Source organism: Camelus ferus, chromosome 20, assembly GCF_009834535.1.
Source record: "Camelus ferus isolate YT-003-E chromosome 20, BCGSAC_Cfer_1.0, whole genome shotgun sequence".
Classification (NCBI taxonomy): Eukaryota; Metazoa; Chordata; class Mammalia; order Artiodactyla; family Camelidae; genus Camelus; species Camelus ferus.
Genome location: NC_045715.1, coordinates 28,979,689 through 29,002,500, shown reverse-complemented (window position 1 = coordinate 29,002,500; position 22,812 = coordinate 28,979,689). Strand labels below are relative to the sequence as shown.

The 22,812-nt window shown below is 43.2% G+C and overlaps 2 protein-coding genes across 10 annotated transcripts in view; both read right to left on the bottom strand.

Annotated features, from left to right (window-relative positions):
* Nucleotides 1-2,329: 2,329 nt before the first annotated feature.
* On the bottom strand, nucleotides 2,330-13,299 carry RPL7L1 (ribosomal protein L7 like 1). 5 transcript variants are annotated; one of them, XM_014564329.2, is made up of 7 exons: nucleotides 12,973-13,297; nucleotides 12,268-12,376; nucleotides 11,292-11,455; nucleotides 10,219-10,356; nucleotides 9,455-9,564; nucleotides 9,107-9,321; nucleotides 2,330-2,724 (listed from the first exon to the last, which is right to left on the bottom strand). In XM_014564329.2, exons 1-6 carry the CDS (start codon nucleotides 13,011-13,013, stop codon nucleotides 9,113-9,115), a joined length of 771 nt encoding a protein of 256 aa, XP_014419815.2. In that variant the 5' UTR covers nucleotides 13,014-13,297; the 3' UTR covers nucleotides 2,330-2,724; nucleotides 9,107-9,112. The 5 variants fall into 5 exon arrangements, with proteins under 5 accessions (XP_014419815.2, XP_014419818.2, XP_006190717.3 ...); XM_006190655.3 differs by lacking the exon at nucleotides 2,330-2,724 and adding an exon at nucleotides 6,876-8,599; XM_014564331.2 differs by lacking the exon at nucleotides 2,330-2,724 and adding an exon at nucleotides 6,876-8,683 and having other exon boundaries at nucleotides 12,973-13,296.
* A 5,303-nt stretch (nucleotides 13,300-18,602) lies between these two features.
* Nucleotides 18,603-22,812, bottom strand: part of BICRAL (BRD4 interacting chromatin remodeling complex associated protein like) — an 84,538-nt gene continuing 80,328 nt past the window's right edge. For all 5 annotated transcript variants that reach the window (XM_032463094.1, XM_032463093.1, XM_032463092.1 and 2 more), the window contains one exon: nucleotides 18,603-22,411. In XM_032463094.1, the coding sequence (XP_032318985.1) occupies nucleotides 21,624-22,411 (788 nt within the window). In that variant the 3' untranslated portion in view covers nucleotides 18,603-21,623. The remainder of the gene's footprint in view (nucleotides 22,412-22,812) is intronic.

Genomic DNA, 22,812 nt, shown 5'->3' with positions numbered 1-22,812 from the left:
ACTGCACCTACTCTTGCTTCCTGAAACTAGGTTGTTTGTTCTCCCTACGCCTAGAACATACCAGGCATTTATGTTGACTGTCATGGACCCACATTAGCACACACTAATGTACAGGCTAGATCATAGGGCTAGCTTTTCCCAGAAATAAGGAGAGTCCCACAACTTGTTCAGGGAAAGGTATATATCATGGTACACAATACAGAAGTGCATCTTTTTTTTTTTTAATTGACGTATAGTCAGTTGGCAATGTGTCAATTTCTAGTGTAGAAATGCAGCATTTTTATATAGAATTCTAAGTTAAAAACTGTTGTTTTGCTTAATACCCTTAACCATGTGAGGCAGACAGGCTAGATAGACCACATTAGCCCCATTTTATAGGCAAAAGTGGAAACATTCCCATATTTAGTATAAAACAGCTCTGGGATATAAACTGTGGGCTTCCGTACTCACAACTGCTCTTTTCCCATGACTTTTGATACATCATTTTAAGGTGATCTGATCAATGCTTTACAGTATAAGAGTAACATCTATACCTTCTAATCCTGGCAGATTAACTCTTGAGCCAACCAACTGTGAAATAAATTTCATATTTTATGGCTAGACAAGAAAAATTTAAACAAAACATTTCCACCCTTTGGCCTCCTATCCCTGCACTGTGCATTGTGTATCTGTATTATTGACCAAGGCTTTCTCATCGGCAGAAATTTCCACTCAATCGTAAATAGCACATTCTCCTAAGACAGCGCCTTAAAGATAACATTCCTTCTTGATAAGGGGTCACACACTGCTCAGATGTGGATTATAGAAACTGTTAATATGTCATTTGATGTACAGCTCTCTGTCTCAAAAAGCTTACGTAACTGTCTTCACTTCTAACTGGTGGAAGAGTTCAGAGCTTTCTGAGATGCTCTTCTTGAGTTGTATCATCAAATTTGGTTCAAGTAAAATTTTCCATTTCTTGCTTAGACTGACTGATTAGTTTTTCATCACATATTGTTGTAGTTAGCAGGATATCAGAGGTACCCACCAGGGGGCACCTAGAGTCTACCTGGAACCAGTGCTCAGTACCAGCACGAGCCCACTGAGCCCCACTGGCTTCTCCGTACTCCTTGGATGTTCCGGTGAGTTCTCCTCATGTTCATATCTCATTGTTTGGGTGATGGCCGTACAAATTTTATTGGAGCTGGTTTTCACTTAAGACTTGGAGTCTTTTTTTTTTTTTTTTTTTTGTGGGTGTTATTATTGTAACTGTTTTATGGGTAAAAAGAAATAGTTATGATTTAACTTTTATACCTGAATCAGTAAAGGGATAAATTTTATTTATTTTTATTTTTTTAACATTTTTTATTGATTTATAATCATTTTACAATGTTGTGTCAAATTCCATTGTAGAGCACAATTTTTCAGTTATACATGAACATACATATATTGTCACATTTTTTTCTCTGTGAGCTACTATAAGATCTTGTGTATATTTCCCTGTGCTATACAGTATAATCTTGTTTATCTATTCTACAATTTTGAAATCCCAGTCTATTCCTTCCCACCGCCCGCCCCCTTGGCAACCACAAGTTTGTATTCTGCGTCTATGAGTCTGTTTCTGTTTTGTATTTATGCTTTGTTTTTGGTTTTTTTTTTAGATTCCACATATGAGTGATCTCATATGGTATTTTTCTTTCTCTTTCTGGCTTACTTCACTTAGAATGACATTCTCCAGGAGCATCCATGTTGCTGCAAATGGCGTTACGTTGTCGGTTTTTTATGGCTGAGTAGTATTCCATTGTATAAATATACCACATCTTCTTTATCCAGTCGTCTGTTGATGGACACTTAGGCTGTTTCCATGTCTTGTCTATTGTAAATAGTGCTGCTGTGAACATTGGGGTGCAGGTGTCATTTTGAAGTAGGGTTCCTTCTGGATATATGCCCAGGAGCGGGATTCCTGGGTCATACGGTAAGTCTATTCCTAGTCTTTTGAGGAATCTTCATACTGTTTTCCACAGTGGCTGCACCAAACTGCATTCCCACCAGCAGTGAAGGAGGGTTCCCTTTTCTCCACAGCTTCTCCAGCATCTGTCATTTGCAGATTTTTGAATGATGGCCATTCTGACTGGTGTCAGGTGATACCTCATTGTAGTTTTGATTTGCATTTCTCTGATAATTAGTGATATTGAGCATTTTTTCATGTGCCTATTGATCACTTGTAAGTCTTCCTTGGAGAATTGCTTGTTTAGGTCTTCTGCCCATTTTTGGATTGGGTTGTTTGTTTTTTTCTTATTAAGTCGTATGAGCTGCTTATATATTCTGGAGATCAAGCCTTTGTCGGTTTCATTTGCAAAAATTTTTCCCAGTCTGTAGGTTGTCTTTTTGTTTTACTTATGGTTTCCTTTGCTGTGCAGAAGCCTGTAAGTTTCATTAGGTCCCTTTTGTTTCTATTGCTTGAGTAGACTGTAAGACTTGGAGTCTTAAGGGGCAACTGAGCATTTCCTAGGAAAGACCTAGGGGGCCTGGGAAGCATAGGTCACTGCGTTCTTGTTAAATTTGGCTTAAATTGAAAAAAATGAGCTGTATATGGTCTGAAAACTTTTGCTAGTGAAATAAGACTGAATTATTCAGTTCCAAAGAATAAAGGGACATTTTGCTCCTCTGGTCACAAGGAGTCCTCAGGCAACTGAAGACCTCGTGGAAATGTCTGTGGATCAGTCCTCATGATGTGCAGCAGTCCTATAGGGGAGACCCACCACGACCATTAAGTACTGCTCTTGGAGAGGGGTCATGGGGAGGGGCACGACAAAGGCTAATCCCCCAGCATTCCCAGCACCCATGATGGTTTAAGGCTGTCACTGGGAGAAATCGAGCCACATAAAAGAATTTGACTCACCCAAGGGTCCTTGGGGAGTGAGACTCAGAGCAGCACACATGTGATCCACCACACTGTCCTCAGAAAGTTGTTCAGATCATGTCTCTTATCCCATATCTGAAACTAATACTGGGAAATTGTGCCTCAGGCCAAGCAACTCCTATTTAAAGAGTCACCTATGGGAATACCAGCTGGGTTTATGTGTGCTTGTGAGTACTAATTGGAAACTAAAGAAAATCCAGCCCTGAAATGGCCAAGTTGTTGTTGTTGTTTTTTGACACTCCAGTACTGAATTTTGAGCATGCAGTTAAAGCTGGCAGTCTTCTGGATCTGTGCTTGCAGGTGTATGGGGCCTTCCTGGGACAGACCCTTCCCTGCTCTAACTCCTCTCTGGAGTACCCAGATAATAGTATCTCATGCATATTTCCTGAGTTCTTCAGATGCCAAAAAATCATCACCAAATGGAAGATATTAACGCTTGATGATCATATACCCTTATCACATACCCTGGGACGCCCCTCCCTTAATTGGCCTTTAAAAATGTTCTGCTGAAACCCTTTGGGGAGTTTGGGAACAGGGCGGTTTGGGCATGAGTTACCGGTTCTCCTTGCTTGGCCCAGCAATAAACCTTTCTCTGCTCCAAACTCTGATTATTTCAGGTGTTTTTTTTTTAACCTCACTGTACATCAGGCACATGAACTTGCATTGGGCCACACAAGGTCTACTGGAAACAACAGTGGTGTTTTTCTCTTTTCTAAAATTAGATTAACAAAGAATAATATTTGTAGGGCTAGCTCCATGGATTCTTTGAATTGGAGAAACATCTAAATTGTTAAAATTTTTAGAGAGCTCTCATCTTAAACTGTTTCACCTATTTTAGTTGGTATACAGAAGCCCCCCAAAACTTTAAAATTCCAGATCTTCTAGAAGCCCCTGGGAGGCCAAATGGATTAGATCAAGATAGGAGAGGTCTCAGGCAGATGACCCCTTGGTGGATCACCTGAAGTTCTCATGACACCCGATGAACTCTTGTAAAAGAACAGTGTTGACTGGTGTCACTGCTGCACCCTGTCCCGTTTACCTGTGTAACTGCCAAGCCCCAACCCCAAAGGGGTTCACAGTTTGGAAGGCACTAGCCTGCTGTGACTCCCCTTTGCCGGGCAAAGCAATAAAGCTGCTCTTTCCGTTGCTCCCAAACTTTGCCTCCGAGTTTGAATTCACTTTTCGGGGTGCAGAGGCCGATTTTTTGGTAACAGTAAATGAGAAGAGCTTTTAGTAAACTCTTTAGGAATAATTGTGTTTTGGGAATATCTGTATGGTATCTCCAGATTTGGTGACTTGGAAGAATTCATTCACTGTGTCATTTCAAATAGGATACTGGAACATTAATTGCTGGGCCTTCTTAGGAGAGGAAAACTAAAGCGTAAGTTTATCAATCAGAAAATGCTGATACAACAAACAGTTTACTACTACTTCTTAGTGCTCACTAGAGATGAACATGTTAAGGTTAAGAGTTGTCAAGGAAACATTTCAGTATGCAAGGGCAGCAGGATGTGTGTTTTCAGCAAAGAAGGTGTGAGGAATGAAAAATGCATTTTGTTCAAGGGGAAAAGGTGGTTTTGTCCTAGATAGAGCTGGTTGTTTCTGAATAGATACAGAAAGTTGTGAAAGGTTTGTGGAAAAGGAACACTGAGTTTTGTGCATGGTCAAGATTGGCTAAGATTGAACTTAATAAGAAAATGAATTTTAAAGGTAAAGCAGTACAAAACCTGAATTTGGTTCTGAGAGGACAGAGTTTTCTTAGAATATTGTACTGATTGTGAGTTTGTGTCTAAGTGATCTGTACTTGCCATTGTGATCTTTTATAGTTACTTTGGTTAAGTGAATGGGTATTGTTTCACAGTGACCTGTGATTGTGTTTGGCCAAGTGTTTTAAAACTCTGTTATTTTTGACAAAGTTTCCAATGATCAACTTCTAAATGAAGTTCATTTGACTTCTAGCTAACTGTCAGGTGTTCCAAAGGGTCCTTAGAACATCTCAAAATATTTTCTCTCCATCTCAAGAGAGAGGAACATTAAACTAATTAGGTTTATCTGGTATGTTAAATGGGAAGCATTGTTAAATTAGCAGTGATAAAACTTCTTAGGCTGTCATATAGGTAAATGTTATTAATATACACATTCTGGAAACTGTATGGAACCCCTAAAATATCAGTCATAATTTTAGTGCATGTCATAGCAGTAACCAAGTTTCTTTTCAGTTGTATTGTAATCAAAAAGCTCTTAACCTTGACTTTTAGTCTTTTGTCATTTACAGCTATTATGGACAATTAACCAAATGTTTGGTAGAAATGAGGGTAATTTTAGAAAAAGATTGTTTCAGTGAACATTAAATTCTAGTTTTGTTAATTGAAGTCTGTATTTACTGGCTAAGATTCATTTCCCAGATAGCTCCTTGTAAAATTTAGTTATTAAAAGGACACTTTCTGAAGTTTATCACAGTAATCTAATTTTGGATGAAGACTGGACTCACCATGACCTAAACCAGATTGTTCATAATGGAAGAGACATGAGATAAAGGGCTCCTTGCAGCCACGTTGGAAGGGCCTCTCCTGAATGAACTGAAACTCTTATTTTTGACACCCGATTTCAACTAAGATTAGCACTACCAGATCAGGATGAGAAGAGGACATCTGAAGTAGACAGCTGACCCAAGATGCTAGGACTAGGCCTGTATACCAATTCCTTTGACAATTTCTGTTTTGCTTATGAACCAAATGCATTTCTTGGGCTCACTCATTATGCACATTTCAAAAATCAGTCCAGTTGTTGGGTTTGTGGCCAATTACCTATGTCCAGTACTCTCAGGTTGCCTTGGTGGATTTCTCCTCTCCAAGGCTTGAGTTGGATGGTCCTTAGAAATTTTACTTTAAAAGAAAGTCTAAAAATGACTATAATTCAATTTTAAAAAATGTTAAAAAAATAAATAAATAAATAGAATAAAGTCTAGGTGGGAGGGTATAGTTTTCAAGTGGTAGAGTGCATGCTTAGCAGCAGGAGGTCCTGGGTCCAAGCCCCAGTACCTCCTCTAAAAATAAATAAATGAATAATAAACCTAATTACCTCCCCCCTCAAAAAAAAACACCCCAAAACACCCAATTTAAAAATTAAAAAAAGTAGCACCATGCAAGCTAATGTTACCACAAATATCGCTAAGACCCTTTTCACCCAGCCAGTTAACATGCCTGTTCTGGCTTTTATATTAGATGTTGTTTATTGGGTAGTTCCTAACAAGACCCAATATTTACAGAACAAGTTTATGACTTTGGCTTTCCCCATGTTAGTTAGGGTGATGCACAACTGGTTTCCCCTGGGCTCAAGGTCACTTACAGGCAGCCTTGGTAACAGCCCCGGCCAACCATCAATCTGCCTTCAGTGCAGGCACGTTGGTTTCTATCAGTTTTCCAATGGCATGACCATCTGGCCATATTTGTTAACCCACCTTATGACCCATGAAAAGTCAAATACCCGGTTTGAACAATCCTGTTCCCACTTAAGAGTAAACATTAGGAAAATGGTTTGGTTCAGGATTTTGACTTAAATCTTTGCTAATGTAATGACACTTGCTCCCACTACCAATTTAGTTTGCAGAACTTACAACAGTCTCTTGCCTCTCATGCTGTCACCTGCTTGCACTAAGATAATCATGTCTGAACGACCCCAAACTATAGATCACATCTAGAGTTTTCTATAAAATAATGGACATACACAATGCACATGAGGAAAATTAGCCTAAGTCCCTTACTGGACAACCTAGAATTCACTATCAATCCTTGCCAAACATTCTGCTAGTATAACCTCCCCCCCACCCCAAAAGGGAGAACTGGGCTATTAGGACCTGGAATCCAGGGACATGATGGACACTGGGGCAGGCAAGCAGCCACACTAGGTCTGAGGAGTAAAATATTTCATCACCCAATGCTTTCTATCAAAAGATTAATGATCAACAGAGGGAAACTGTGTAATACATGTTTTATGGCAAGACAAGTACAATTTAAACAATTCTCCCCACATTTGGCCTCCCTCTCCCCACACTGCATTGTGTATCTGCATTATTGACCAAAACTTCCTCATCGGCAGAAATGTCCACTCAACCATGAAGAGCCCCATTCACCTAAGACAGCTCCTTAAAGACAATATTCCTTCTTGATATGGGGTCACATAGTGCTCAGATGTGGATTATGGAAACTGTCAATACATCATTTGATGTACAGCCGTATTTCAAAAAGCTTACGTCTTGACCTCTAACTGGTGGAATAGTTCTGAGCTTTCTGAGATGCTCTTCTTGGGTTGTAATCCTCAAATTTTGTTCAAGTAAAATTTCCCGTTTCTTCCTTAAATCGATTGATTATCATTACAACTTAATTACCTCATAATCTGGCACATTTTAAGGCACCGTTAATACTTTCAACTCAGTCTCACAGCCGGAGGGCCCCACGAGCCAAAACTGCAGCAGAGCTGGACTTAAGGGACCAGGAGACAATGGTAAGCGTGTTTTCAGCTCTTAAGCTGGGCCTGGCACACCTTCACCAACTGCTTAGGTAACAACTTGAGGCAACTTGTGACAGGAGCAGAGGGAAGGCCCATTTAGGGGTGCACACTGATGACAAACACAAGTGGGATCAGATCACCCAGTTTATTAGGTCGAACAACTCCAGAAGCCCTAGTGTTGGTTTCCATCATTACCTGCAGGGCAGTGGGCACTACTTTTGGAGTCTAGAATATGTAAGGAAAGGGTCCATTAAGCTGCTTGCCTGGGACCTAAAAGACCCAATAGTGCTAATTTCATCCACAGCAAACCAAGAAAATGGTTCACTCTTCCTGATTTGGGTTTGAAAAAGAAGAGTGATCATCAGGGAAACCAGAAAATTCCATCTTGAAGCCCAGAAAAAATAAGTGGTAGGCATTTCCCTGAGTCAGAGATGGCACAGGAGCTCAGCAGCTAACGCTGTGCTAATAGGAAACACCCATTTGGCTTAAAGGGAAAAAGCCACCTTGGTAAATAAGCTTTGGTCATCCACAGGGTATGGAACCAGAGGAAGCTAGCAAGGTCAGAGCCTGAGTGACCAATCCTGATAGCGCAGGACTTCATCACAGATGGTGCCTGGTCCCTGAGAAGGTCTATGAACACCCTAAACTTATGAGTTTATGGGTGTTTTCCTGGGGAGAGACCCTCGCTATCTCATAGATCCAAAAATAAGCTAAACCCCTGAGCTAGAGAAAAGCACTAAGCCAGTTGCAGGCAGAGACAAGGAAGCCACCAGATACACCTAGAGCCAGCCACGTCTGGGAGCCTGCCAAGCTGTCACTGAAGTTAGAATACGGACTCACACACAGCACAGACAACCAAGCAGTGCTTTTGTGCGATTCTTTCTAGTTGTATTTCAAGTTCTTTCCAAAACAAGGCTCTGGAAACAGCCAGGTTCAAGTATGTCCCTGGGCTTGGTCCACTGCTGTCCTGTAGTGATACCTGGGTATTCATTCACCAACATTAAACCCCTGGGCAGAAGATGGAACAAAACGGTCTCCCTCCTCCATGGCATGAGTCCTTGCTGATCTCAGAGGTGCACGGTGGCCAACACAGAAAACACACAGGAACTTTTCCTTGGAACTGGGGTGGGATGAAAAGTGTCTGCTGTGAACATCACAATCTTTCCCCTGACCCTTCCCCTTCAGTTTCTGAAGATATAGCAGAAAATAATCTCTGAAGAGACTGGGTAACAATTCCATAAAACAAAAAACACATGCTTCCAAAGCGCTGTGCTGAGGAAGAAAAACACAACTTTATCAATACAAATTTACTGCAACTTGGCATCTAAGAATAATAACAAAAAGCAATTTCAAAGAATTAAGATTCCTTCAACAGAAACAATAATTATACCTTCAGATCCTTTTTGAAATTAGTTAACATTATTCTCCCCCTATCTCCAGCTAAACTACCACAGCAACACAGGTTTTTTTGGTTACTCAACTTTTTCCATCCTGTAACTCTTGGGGTAGACAGAGCCCCTTGTCCTAACCAGGCATTCACTGTACCAAGCACATCTCTATCCATTAGGCTTGTGAATACACCCCTCCCCCCTGCCAAGTTATGCTCACACACTTGTAAATGCAAAAAGATCTTTTAAGGGGCAAGGCACAGCCCATCAAAAGTCAGCCCAAGGGCAGTTTTTAGCCCTGCCTCACCTGGGTTTAGTTCAGCTGCCGGATGAGCTGGTTGATGCGTTCACCTCGATAGCCAGGTGAACCCACTTCCTTGAGGAAGCCCACTCTATTCTTGGTAGCATGACGGGCCACTGAGAGCTGGAAAGGGCGCAAGAACCCTGAGATCTCCTGAAAATTCTTCCCCGGGAAGGCAATTTCATGAATAAGGTCTTCCAAGCAAATGACACCAAACTTCCCTAAGAAACATAAGGTTCAGAATCCTTTACTCAATGTTTCCCCAGCATATACTGCAGGCTCTTATTTGCCAGAGCTGGGCACTCTGGCAAGTTCTTGGTGCCTTCTGCTCTGACCCCTAAGATGGGCACTCACCCAGGTGCTCCTCTATCACTGTGTTGTCTGTCAGAGGGACGATTTTATTCTTGACTTTGGCTTGTCCACGTTTCAAGATGAGTTCCCGAACAGACTTCAGATTTGGAAATCTATGTGAGGCAGAATAAAGTACAACCTTAGTGGGCCCCCTGCACACTGCATTACACTGGCCACACAGTCCTGCAGCCTGGCTAAGGATTCTCCCATCCCCTCTCCCCCTCCCCAAGAGGCGCCCTGCAGTACACCCGAAGGAGGTGAAAAACCTAAGCAGCCCTGACTATGTAACTATAGGAATTAAAATTTATGGATACAAATACTCACCAGACAAAGATATTTATTTCCAGGCAAAAATAAAGTCCTGGCTTACATTTTAGGACTTTGACCTAGGTGACCCTATTAAAGAGTTTGAAATTAAATCTAAGTCTTTTTTTCAGATCTTAATGTTTGAAGAAATACAACCCTAGCTCTGCTTCAAGATTCCAAGAATTACTCTCTCCTCTACTAGTCTTACTCAGCCTTAGCCCACAACTGACCGAACCCTGTCATGGCCCTGTTCAGACCATTATCAGTGGCATGGATACCCCCTGATCTAACCACCCCACGTGCCAAGGTTCTTATTATGGCTGGTGGTTGATTCCTAGTGACCATGATAGTCACACCAAAATGCTCCTTCGACACAGCAACATGAGTGTTGGAGAAGAGTACCTGGTGCATCCTAACATTCTTAATATAATCTAACATGAATTCACTCAAAACATACTCACCCCCAGGTGACATAAGGTTCCACTATACGGAGTGTTTTTATGGTTTGAGGGGTTACTTTCACAAACACACCACTGAAAATCTTATTCAGGCGAAGTCTTCCAATGGTCCTCTGCACAAGTGAACTCACCCCATTAATCCTGAAATCAACAGCAAAAGAATTCAGGCTCTGTCCAGCAAGTACCTATGAAGTGTGTGCCATTACTGGGGGTCCAGAGAGTAGGACACAGACTGTGCCTCACAGATCACTTCCATGCGATGTGGAGCAATACCCGAGGTGCTATGAGAAGAGGACCTGAAATCAAATACCTGACTTTGTGTGTGGGGTTGTACCTGTCAAGCTAAGGAAGCTGGACTTGCTTCTGTGGGCAGTAAAAACTATAGAAGATTTTAAGTAAAGAAAACATGAACAGATTTGTTTTTGACAATCACTGAGGAGAGCATATAAAACAGAAACAAGAGCATGACACCATACTCCAGGAAATCCAGCTAGAAAGCTGAGATGACAGTCCAGGAGAGACTATGGACAGTGGTGGGAGGCTCATACATATTTAAAACCCACAGGTTTCTGGTTTGGGTGACTGGGTAGGGGAACAGGAGGAGGTGGAGCTGCATGTGTGGGTAGGAACGAGTAAGGGATCAATAAACGTGGAAAATGCTTTCAGTACTGTCCTCAGCACTGAATGTGCTCCATCCACTCGACCTTGCTTCAGTTCCAAGAAGATACCCTGATTCCTCACTTCATTTTTTCATCTATGCCTGGAAACTCCTTTCATGTTAACAGGTCTCAGCTGCAAGTTCCTACTTCAGGGTGTCCTCAACCACTACACACCACACCTCGGCCCCCTTGCCCCACATCCAGCACTTTACCCTCACAGCAATTAGTGTATTTTCATGTCTATTTGCCTAAGGTCTGTCTCCCTAATCTTGAAGACAAAATCTGTTTTGCTGAGCCGTGAATTCCCAGCACAACTTGCATTAGTGGCTTAAGGCCTATTATCTTATCTCCCTAGAAAGGGTCTAAAGCTGAACCAACAGTTTTCCCCAGCCTCAAGGAATCCGGCAAGTTTCCTACCTTTCGATGCGTACAACAAAGGCCAAGGAATGTTTATCTGGCATTTCCAAGCCATGCGGTTTCACTTCTAGTCGTCTGAGGCGCACCCTGTCACGTAGCTGCCGCCAGGAATCATGCAGGAACCATTCTAGTCGCTTAAACTTGAGCTGTTTTCCTTTCCTCTGCTACAGAGGAGGAAGACCATCACCATTTTATGCCTCTAGTAGTCGTTACTTCCACAACAGTAACTCATTAGTCACTACTTTGGTGGGGGGGGGGAATCAGGTTTATTTTTATTTATTCATGTATTTTTTAATAGAGGTACTGGGGATTGAACCTAGGACCTCGTACAAGCTAAGCACACACTCTACCACTGCGCTATACCCTCCATTAGTCACTACTGATAGAGCTTATTTCCCTGTATGTTCCAGAAAGGGAGCCAACAAACATCCTCTATTCTTACATAATGGAAAAACGAGATACCCAAGTAAAGGTGGAGTTGAGAAAACTCAGGAACTACTGGGAAAAGCTCCTGCTAAATAAACAAAAACCCAATTCGTTTACATTCTGTCAACCAATGTTTCCCAACAAGTGTTTATGGAACCTAACACCGTGTTATGCCTCATAAAGCTCCTGCTTGTTTTATTTCCTGCCTCCAAAATATGCATTTCTCCAAAAACATTTAGCAAATAGCAAAAATTGGTACGTTAAAAAAAAAAAGTTTTCCTCCAGGTACACAGGCCTTTTTGGCCTCCCAAATCACCTGGTATGAATCCAGAAGGAACAATCTCCGTTCCGCTTTTCCTTAACAAACTCCACTCAGTATCTTGCCCGCAGAAAGGGCTTGATACATACTTGCTAAACAAAGAATATTAAACCTGGTATAATCCAATCGATGGGGGAAAGGAATGTCAGTACCAAATCTAGTTCAATACATGCTGGATAAAACTCACAAAATACAAATTCTTATTCCTTCCTCCTCGTTCCCCACCATTACCTCCTTCTTTTGCAAAAGCGCCTGCTTTGCCTGGGTGGCTTTGAGGGCCTGATAAGCCTTCCTCTTTTTCAGGAGATTTTCCGGAACCAAAGGGATTTTTTTCCTTGGCCTGATAAAGAAAAGGGAGACCAGTGATAGCATTTAGGAAACAAATCCGTCAATGGATTTCTAAACGATATCCTGGGTTTCAGGAAACACTGCCTTCAAATTCTTAAAGGCTGAGGCTCCCCCGAAACCTGTCGTTCCTGACATCAGTCCTCAAAATGAACCCCTACCATTCCCTCGTCCCCAAAGCCTTAAAAAGTCAGGAACCCCTTAGCCACCGATCCCGTGTATGTCAACGGAACTTTTACTACCCCAGCCTTTTACAGACACCATCATTGATGAGATTCCGCCCCGTGGGGTTGGGGCGACGCAGACTCAGCTGCAGAAATATTATTTATGTCAGGGTGGGGGAACCCACACTCCAACTCACTGCCTGAAAGTCAATCCTCGCTCCTTGAAGTAACCCGAAATCGACGGCGGCGCCCTCCGCCCGCCCCAACTCTATGGCTCCTTATTCCTCCTTCTGTAACCTGGAGCCCTTTCTATTCGCTCCCTTCAGTCTACAAGTATCCTTATCTTCCACCACCAAGAAATAAATTCTGTGGATGGCACCGGATGCTCAAGACGCCACGCCAAAGATTCCCAGCCCCAAAGACTCACTCTTCCTCCGCCATCTTTCCAACGATGCGGCTACTGCTCATGCGCAGCTCCACGGCGTGAGGAAGAGAGGAACCACTCTGTTTACTCAACCGTAGAGACGTCCACTCTATATCACGGCGGGGCAACTGGGGCGGTCCCGCGCCCTCTTGGCCGCAGTAAACCGCTGAGGTATTGCTAACCCCGATTCCTGCCAAAAGCTGGACAAAGCCTCCTTCTCACTACTTTGAAAGTTTTTGGAGCCGTATCATCTTCAAAACCCAGCCCTTTTCATTTCAGTTGTAGTCTCATAATGCTGGAGGCCGGGCTATAAACATCTAAACGCTTCCCACAATGCACCGACTTCCGGCAGAGGGTGGGCGCCGCTTTTCTGGCTTCCGCTGGGCTGCGGGCGGTCTTGAGACAACTTTCGGCTGGGTGGGGAGCGCTGGTTCTACCGCTTTGGCTCTCACGTGTGGGTGGAGATGTATATGGACGACTTAGGATGGTTTAGAAAAAGACAGCTCTGATTACGTAGGCCTGGCTTCGTCAGTGGGTCCCCGAGCAAGTTCTTTAACCCGTCAGTCCCTTTGTTTCCTTTATTCATAAAATGCACATAGTAATGGATCTTGCCTAATAGCCTTAGAAGAGTTATATGAGCTACTCCTTGTATCAGCAAAGTCTGGTAGTAAGCGGTTAACACTATGCTAATTATTCTTGGTGCTGGACCGAAAACTAGAAATTACAACTTGCCATCTTAGAACCTTCCCTTACATAGTTCTCACCACTTGGAATATGCTTTCTTATTTCCTCGTCTTCATAAAACAATGAAAACTCACGTCTTGTGTTTTCTGGAAACGTCCAGAAAACCTCCAGAGTAGCGCGTTCAAGCGTTAATGTGCATAGGAGTCACCTGAGGAGCTTGTTAAAATGCACATTTTTCTTCAGGAGGGGGCGATATTCTGCATTTTAAACAAGCTTCAAAATGAAGTGGATGCTTCAGGTCTGTGGAGTACACTTTGACTAGCAAGGCTCTTAAGTAGTCTGTTTTCTGAATTCCTTCTGCACGAAATTTTTAACATTTCTTCACCATGATCCTAGGAGGGCAGAGACTATGCCTGCCTTGCTCATCACTGATCCTAAGAGAGTCTAGCACAAGTTTTTCAGTCTCGGTACACTATTGGCATTTTGGGCTAGGTAATTCTTTGTAACAGAGGGCTGTCCTGTGCATTGTTTGATGTTTAGCGGCATCCCAGGCTTCTGCCCACTACGTGCCAGTAACATCCCCACCCTAGTTGTGACAAACAAAATGTCTCCAGGCATTCCCAAGTCTGGCATGGTATGTATATTTATCCTAAGGTCTAAGACAGTGTCGTTATTTGACAGTAATTAAAGGCATATCAAGAGACTATCGTGTTTTGTTTGGCTTTTTCTTTCTCTGATTGGACTGGGTTCTCTGAAGGCCGGGAACTTGTCTCGTCTGTCTCTGAATCTTCTACGGTATCTGTTACAACAGGGGGCACCCGCAGGAGCTTGTTAACCATCTAAGCTCAAGGCATCATATTGGTATGTGCTGTGTAACTAGTTCATCAAGAAAGACAGTGCCAAGTGCAGAGCTTAGTACCTGATGAGTAAATTTCAAAGGATAACACAGTCTTCAGAGACAGGCTGTGGTGAGGCTCATTTAATGTACTCACTCTTTCAGCACTTCACCATGTATCTTACTTTGTGAAAAGGCAAAAACAGAGGGGTCAGCAAAGTGTAAAATATATTAAATAGTAAAGAAGGAACAAAAACAAGTCGGTGTTTTGTAACTTCTGTCTACAGGTGAAAGGTGGGTTCTGTGGTACTGAAGGTATTTCAGAGATATTAACAAGACGATACTCCTGACTGAAAAACTTGGAGGCCAGATTCAGGAGAGGCCTTCCAATACCAGCAGATGGTGCCAGGAGAGTACTTAGTCCCGGTGCCAAAGCCATCATCCACCAGACTGATCCAGAGAAAGAGATGGAGTCCTCTTCAACCCAAAAATGTTCACTGACTGAATACATATTTACTGAGCACTGAGCATATACCCTGAGCACTGGGCAAGATACGAGATTTTTCATTTCAAAGTTAGGTTCCTGAATGAGAATGGGGTGTGGCCACTTACAACCTCAAGAATCTTACTCTTTTTAGCCTGTCCTCATAGGCCTCTGTCCCTGTTTTCTTGGCCATTTCAGCTATCCATCATTAGGGAATAGTTTAAGAAATCATGGAAGACTATGCAATTAGATGCAGTAAGGTAGGTCTTTATGTCTTGAAATCTTAGTGGTATTTGTTATTTTTTGGCCTGCTTCTTGACAGTACCCCCATTTCTCTTGTGGACTGATTGCCCTGATTGTGTGCAGTCTTTGGAGGGCAGGATATCAAATCCAAACGCTTGCCCTCTCAATACATAAATTGAAGGCGTCTCTGGAAGATCTATTCAACCCCTCCCACCTCCTCGTCAGACTCTAAACTTCTCTCTTCTGGGTTTTGAATCTTCAGCAGAGTGATGGCAGGACTGGGGCAAGACTTTTATGGATTTCCACTTACTAGGACCTCCTGGAGTTTTTTTATTCCTGTCTCTATCAAGCCTGATGGTTCTTCAGTCTTCCTTTTAATTCTTAGTCTTCCAATAAAACTTGTTAACCAACAAGATAGGTTTCTGTTGGTTAAAACCAAAGAATCCTGACTATACTGCTCCCAGGTATTTGGTTACATTTGAAAAAGCAAGATTCAGAATAGGGTGTAAGAGGATAGTTCGCAGTTATTTTGTTATTTTTGTCTTTTGCTATAAATGTATTTGTATGTAGCAATTTTGGAAGGCTATACAGGAAAGTGTTGATGAGGGTTATTTTTGGGAAATAGTGAAGTGAGGCCTGGAATGGAAGACTTCCATCTTTGGATGGAAGCCTGCCCTTTGTTTGTTACATATGTATTAGTTTAAGAAAGAGCTTGTTAGGGACTTAGGTTCTTGTGATTTGCCTGTTTTACAAACCACTTGACCATGTTTTTTTTTTAAGACTCCTTTTAGGACCAACATTTTACAGTTCTTTGTATTAACTCTGGGATCCCTTTCCTAACGTATTCCACCATAACTTATTTCAGTGTTGTCTGCATTTTGGGGTTATTTGGAATCCTGTTCTTTTTCACTGAAGAGATAATTAAACAACACCTTCTTAGTGAGGCAAGACCACCACACCCAACATGCCATAATGGGGGCCCCATCTGCAGTTTCTCATCTGCTTCACACCTCTTTCTTGGATTATGACCCTTCTTGCAGCCGACTTCATTTTCAAGCTTTCCTTATTGCTTCTTCCTAGAGTGACGTGGGGTTACCAGGAGGCAGGTGGGAACGAGCAGCCAGATGAGCCTGGAGTTGGGGAAGACAACATGGACAACGGCTCTTGATCCTGATGAGAAACAAGCAAAGAGAGCAAAAGCGGGAAGGAAAACAGTGAAAACAGTCGAAGGGCAACAGCCGTCTGAGGGTTGAGGGTGGACACAGGAGAGCGCCAGTAGGAAGGAGACAGTGTGTGGTAGGTGAGACCAAATGCAAAATGGAAAAGCCCAAACCTCTTCTGATGTATTTCAGGGATAATGGGAACATTAGCCTTTTCTACCTTCAACACTTCTTCAGTAAGACTTCATTTTACACCCTAAGAAGTGGAGGGTCAGGACTAGGGCTTCCTATTTATAAGCAAGGAAGCTGAAGCTGAGAATAACTTGCGAGAAGGCATCTGATGACCTGTTAAGTGAAGTACTGGGATGTTTCCAGATTCTGCTGCCAAAGACACCTTCTGCACCCGTACCCTGCTCCTGGCTGTACTGCTTTCCTTGACCTTCACAGACATGACTTTTCCCTAAAGGTCTTGCCTTTGTAAGTGTTTTCAAAGGCCGGCTCCAGCACATGCCTACGAGAAGTATAAATTACAGACTCTTATAAAAGCCTCTTACCTGCAGCGGTGTAGACACAGGCTATTTACATTACGGAATCCACTTTATACTACAAATGTGCTCCTACTGTGTGTGCATCCGCTGAACCAGATTTCTCCATGTAGTTAACACTGTACAATTCCTTTACCTTCATTCCTGCAGAAAGTATCATACACTTTTTCTCAAACAGAACTCGGGAAACTGCACTAAGAACCATGGACATAAAAGACAGACACTGGGAGTAGAGAGCGCGGTGCTACCAAGAGGCAATCTGGAAGAATTTTAGCTCCAGTTTTTTCTCTCTAGAAGTGTACTTATTTAAGTGCTTGTTTCCTCTCTAGACTGTGAGCTCCTTGAGAGTAGAAATCATACCTGAATGGGCCGTGGATCCCAGTGGCCCAGTGTTTAGCACAGTGCCCCTAAACTGCTCTCAATGTGTCAGGTGCTCAACGCCAGACGCCAGGCGTCCTCCCTCTGGCTCGGCCGCACACTCAGGCTGAAGCCCCCTGGCTGCAGCACAGCTCCACTCCTGCCTGACAACACTGTTTCTGTGCCCCCAGACAGTGGAGTTCCTTTCTTTCCCCCTCTCTTTCTCCCCAGCAACCCCCTGGCTGCTCTCTCCACATCAGGGAGAGCTCAGCCCCTCCCGGGACACAGCTTCCCATACACAGAGCTGAGGGCTTTAACTGTCCTAGGACAGGGTGCCTGGTCTCTCCCCTGGGCAACACCAGACTCTGATCCTAACCAAGTGGCCAGATGATCCTAACTCTTCATGCATGGGACACACCCACTGCAGAGGGCCTGGAGAGGGGCAGAATAGCATGTTGGACCCACATTTGTCTGAGCAAGGAGAGAACCCTGACACCTGGATGCTGCTGCGAGAGACGTTAAAGGAGCCATCACTGACGTAACTGTCCTAGCAGTGCTGATTCTCAGTTACTTGACAACAAGTTCCTCTTTACATACTAGCTACTGAAGAATCTTGATATCCGGGCTGCTAGTACCTGAGGGTGAGGGGTGGGGGTGGGAAGCAATTAAACCATAAAGTAAGCGGTATAAGCATAAATTCGAGGCCCAAGAAAAATCTAAGGAGCCTTACACCCTCACCCCCAGAAGTTTCCCTGACAGTGTGGGTAGAGTCACATCTGTGAGGGCAGGAGCTCAGATGGGCCCTGTGGGGCTCATTTTACAGATACGGCTACAGAGGTATTTCTCAAAACAATTTGGTCAGATGTGTGAATCCAAAGAGAAACATGTTAATTCTGGAACAAGTCTTAAGTAAAAGATTTTGATTTTTTCTTTTCTTTTCTTTTTTTTTACCTATTCCACAGCCTTCTTGCCCCTGCAGAAACAAAAGAAATATAAGGATTAAGGAAAACTTCCTGTAGATTGAGGCCCATTTCTCTAACTTTTAAATGGCTTCACTTTTCTTTCCTTAGTTAAGGGCCCAGGTGACAGGAGAAGGGAGGGGAGGCCAGAGGCCTATGTGACTAAACTTTCTCACTGACCAACTTTGTTTAATTTGTAACTGTTTGGAAAAGCCAGCCAATTAAAATCCTACCCCCTCACTGGCTGGGCTACTTTTTGGTAATGGTAAATATAGTTAATAATAGAAATGAACACTTACTTACCCTTTTCTTCTGGGAAAAGCAGCCATTCCTCTTTGCAAAATCAAGACAATCACAGTTGCACAGTTTCCCAAATCTTTGGCTGTATTGCAATGGTTGTTTCATTTTGTAATCTCCAACTAAACATTTCCTAACCATGGATTAACAATATAGTTACTGACTCGTTTCTTTTAACAGTATTTATCCAACATAACAAAATAAACTGCAATTTGTTATACTTTTTTTTTTTACAAAACATTTTATAAATATTTTTACAAAATGTATACAAAGCAATTTCAAGTGAGACATACTATACAAATGAAGGTATTTAAGCAAATAAAGCCCACACCACACTGACAGTGAGTGACGCGTCCTCTTTTAAGTCAAGTCAGTCTGTAAGGCCTCCCTAATCTAACAAAGTCTACTAAATTCTTCAGAGCTAAAATAGTTCTTTTTCGTAATTGCCAGTTTAAAATTTGCTTTATCTTTAGGCAGTACTTAAGGACACAGGAAATCAAATGCTTAATAACAAGTTCACACTTTTCCACAACAACAACAGAAAAAAAAAAAGAAAGAAAAGAAAATGATTTTGTTACTGAGTACTAAAACTTAACCTTGACTAATGAACGTGGACAATTGAACGCTGGCCATTGGAGGCTGGGCTCTTACCCTTCACCAGAGGGGACTCGACATGCGAGTTATGACCTAATCACAGGAGTAAAATACATTTTGTAATCTTCATTTGTCATTATCTAGAATCTTTCCTCCATAAAAAGTAAACTTACATACAAGGACACAAAAATTTACAAGTTTCATTTTGGTAAATTAGGCTCTCCATTTGCTAGACAAGTGTCAGGGCTTAAAAAAACCCTTTTAGATGGTATATTGAGAAGCTGGGACGGGGGGCAGGGCAGAAAGAGAGGTGACAAGTGTATATGAAGCTTGTCTTGTCTCTTAAGAATTCCACTGATTCAGGAATTAATATAACTCATCAGTAGCCTCCGTGAAGGGTCTAGGTATAAATTTCCACAAAGAGAAGAATCTGATCAGGAGGGACCATCTTTAAGTCTTGCTAGGGATTAGGGGAGCATGAGCCCTAAGAGAAGAAGAGCCTATGAAATCATGAGGTTCAGGGCAGGGTGTTACCCTAGGGCTGCCCAAACAGAAAGTTCCAACTGGCAATACCAACTTATCTTTCTAATATGTTACAATACAGAAAAAGGGGAAATCTGCAACTTGGACATTGGCACAAATAAGGAAAACACGGCAACCGTAAAATGGCCCAGATTTTCCAATTTCTGTTGGTTTGGGGCTAGGAGTGGGGAGAAGGTATTTTGTTTTTGTGAAGACTAGCTGTCTCACAGGGTTTCTCTGTGTGTGTGTTTGGGGTAGGGGGGGCGGCACAAAGGGGCAGGGAGAGTCTAGGTCTTCTGTTGCTGTATTTTCTAGTAATCAGAAGCATTCCTTTCCTTTGCAGGCCAATCTGGAAAAGAATACCCAGTATGATGACAATGGGGTCCTCCCTATTCTGGGGAAGACCATATGCCGATCTTGGCAACGTGTTACAGTGAAGACCGTTGGAGATGGACAGAATACATGAGAGCCCGTGCACACGAGAGGGAGAGTGTGTGTATACACACTGCAGCCAAAACGACCTCTGGGTCTGAGCAACTCAGACACGTGCACACATGTGTGTACGAGGCTACATATAAAATACCGTATGTAGCTTTCCCAGTGCTAGGAGATACTGATGGTTACCATGACGTTGAGAATGAAAGTGACCACAGAAATGGGATGACCTGGGGCAGGTATACAAGAAAGGAAAATGGGGAAAGCTCCCTGAAAAGAAATATAAATAAATAAAGCAGTAAGTCATGCTCACGATCATGAACATGGGCCAAACACAAACAATGACAGGGCTTGTCCTTTGGATCTCGAGTGGGGATCCCGTGTCTCAGATCTTTCCTCTCAGTGGTGGGCTGCCTGGTTACCTTTGGTTTGTCTGTGTTTTGGTAATGATTGCTGCCGGGAGTGACTACTGTTCTCAGACAACAAGAAGCAGAAACAAGGCCAAAGTCCCCTTACAGTTTAAGATAAGAAATTACAACATAGTTTTCAAATGAAAGTGCTTTTGACGCTTGGCTATTTGTAGTGGGAGAGGGTGCAAAGAGAGGTAAAATGAAACAAACCCAGCAAACCAATAAAAACATACGTCGTATGTTGACTAGATCCAATTACAGAATGCAAAACGCTTGGTTTTTCTCAATAGTTGACATATGTATGCTTTTACATATATACACATTCGATCCCTCAGGGCTCTAGCCCGGCCTCCCCTGTACATGCGCCACTTCACCGGTTTCCATTTTCCTTTTTTTGGCCTGGTGAAATTACCTCAGGTCATGCTGTCGCAACTCAGAACCAAGTATTCCCTAGATGAAATTCGATGCGGATGTGCTGAAGAGGTGAGTTTTGCTCCAGGAGCGTCAGAAAAGCACTTCAACGATGAACAAGGAAGCCCTGCAGAGCCGGGCTTGTGCGCTACGGGTGCTCGCACCGGGGCTGCGGGGCCCCGCGGAGCCAGGACTACCTTCTCAGGGACGGCCGGGGGAGAGCCGCACGGTCTCCTGGCCAACGACAACCCCAAAGCCCCCCAAAGCCAAAATTTGGAGATGCAGTGGGATACTCTTTAAAAAGTATCTTCTACCAGTCCTGTTTGATTTTCTTTAATAAGTCTGTTCTTTTCAAATGACTTATGATTGTCAGAATTTTACCCAGGGCCAAGTGTACTGTGATCTCATTGAGTTACAGTGTTTTTTTGTTTTTTAAATAAAACAAATTTTAAAAAATGACTAAGCACTTTCAAAACACTTGAAATGTGTAGGGCCTATCAGACTGCTTTCTAACAAGGATCAGTTTTACTAGAGGATTTCCCTGTAACCACGACGAGTATTGCTCTTAAACAAAGAATGGGATTGAGATTAGAAAGAATAACCTGTGATGAAAGATCAAGCAGGATGGAGACAGGAGACCGTTTCCATTGCTTTTGCCAGGAAAGGATGTAACTTGTCCGGGGCGGGGTCTCGGGGCGGGACAGGGGGCCAGTGGCTACTAACACTCTAGGATACTATTTACAGCTGCTTCTAAAATGGAGTCAGTTTCTACAACGCCTTCATTGTGGTCCGGGATGAACTTTTCCAGGCAGTTTTCCTGCGAAGCCATTGGAGAAAAATTGGGGAAATCTAACTCAACAGAGCCGCTAACCGTGGGGTCACTCTGGGGCTGCCGCCCAGCCTTTTTGAGTTCCAAGATATTCTTAAAAGTTGTTTCTAAACTCTTAGTGAGCTGGAGGTCAGGCTGGGGCTCGCCAGACCCTTTCATGATGTCTGTGTGTAAAACTTCATTCTTTGGAGAACTCCTCAGAGTCTTGTCCTGGAAGGAGCTGTTACACGTCATCTCCAGGTGAGAATCCACTAGGATGCTTGAGAGTTTGCTCTCAGGACCGTGATCAGGTCTGGACGAGTTCTTCCGGTGCCCTTCGGGGCCAGGAGAGCACTCGCCACCTTTCACTGAGTCTCTCCGGCTGGTTTTGTCTTCGGATGCACTCCGGTACTGAACTAAGCCCATTTTGTCAAATTTTGGTGCTCTACCGAGGCATTCGGTTTTTTTAGAAGTGTTTCCTTCTGCGGAGACCACGATGTGATTAGGCACTAGATGAAACTGGTCATGATTCGTTGGTTCTGCCTGGCCTGGTTTGGCTCGGTCTCTGCCCTGGGCCTTGGCCGTCAGGTGCACAGAGCTGGTTGTTTTACAGCCATGCTGGTCACTCCGGCCAAACTGCGTCTCATGAGCAGCCTTATCAAATTTGAAGGAACAACAGAAATCAGCCTGAAAACCCTCTGGAAATGGAAACAAAAAGAACATTAATGAAAAAACTGAGAGTAAGGGCTGGACAGCAGCCCCTCGTGGGGCAGATGCAAACCCACCAGCCCAGCCCAGCCCAGCCCAGCCAGTCAGCCTTTCCCGTCCACGGGAAAGCACGGGAAAGCAGAAGCACAGTGCTAGAGGGCACATCCTATAAAAGGAACGGAGCTGAGGGGGCCGTGGGGCCGCAGCTTCTAGACGAGCTTAAATCTCTTCGAAAAGGGGATTTGCTGGATGACAAATGGGAAGACCGAATGTACAGAAAGCTCCACTTTGTCTTCATCTCTTACTGTAGTTTTTATCAGTTGTTTATTAATGACTACTTTGGAATGGTCTGAACACAGAAATCAGATGCTAGTGTCAGCCTCGTTTCTTC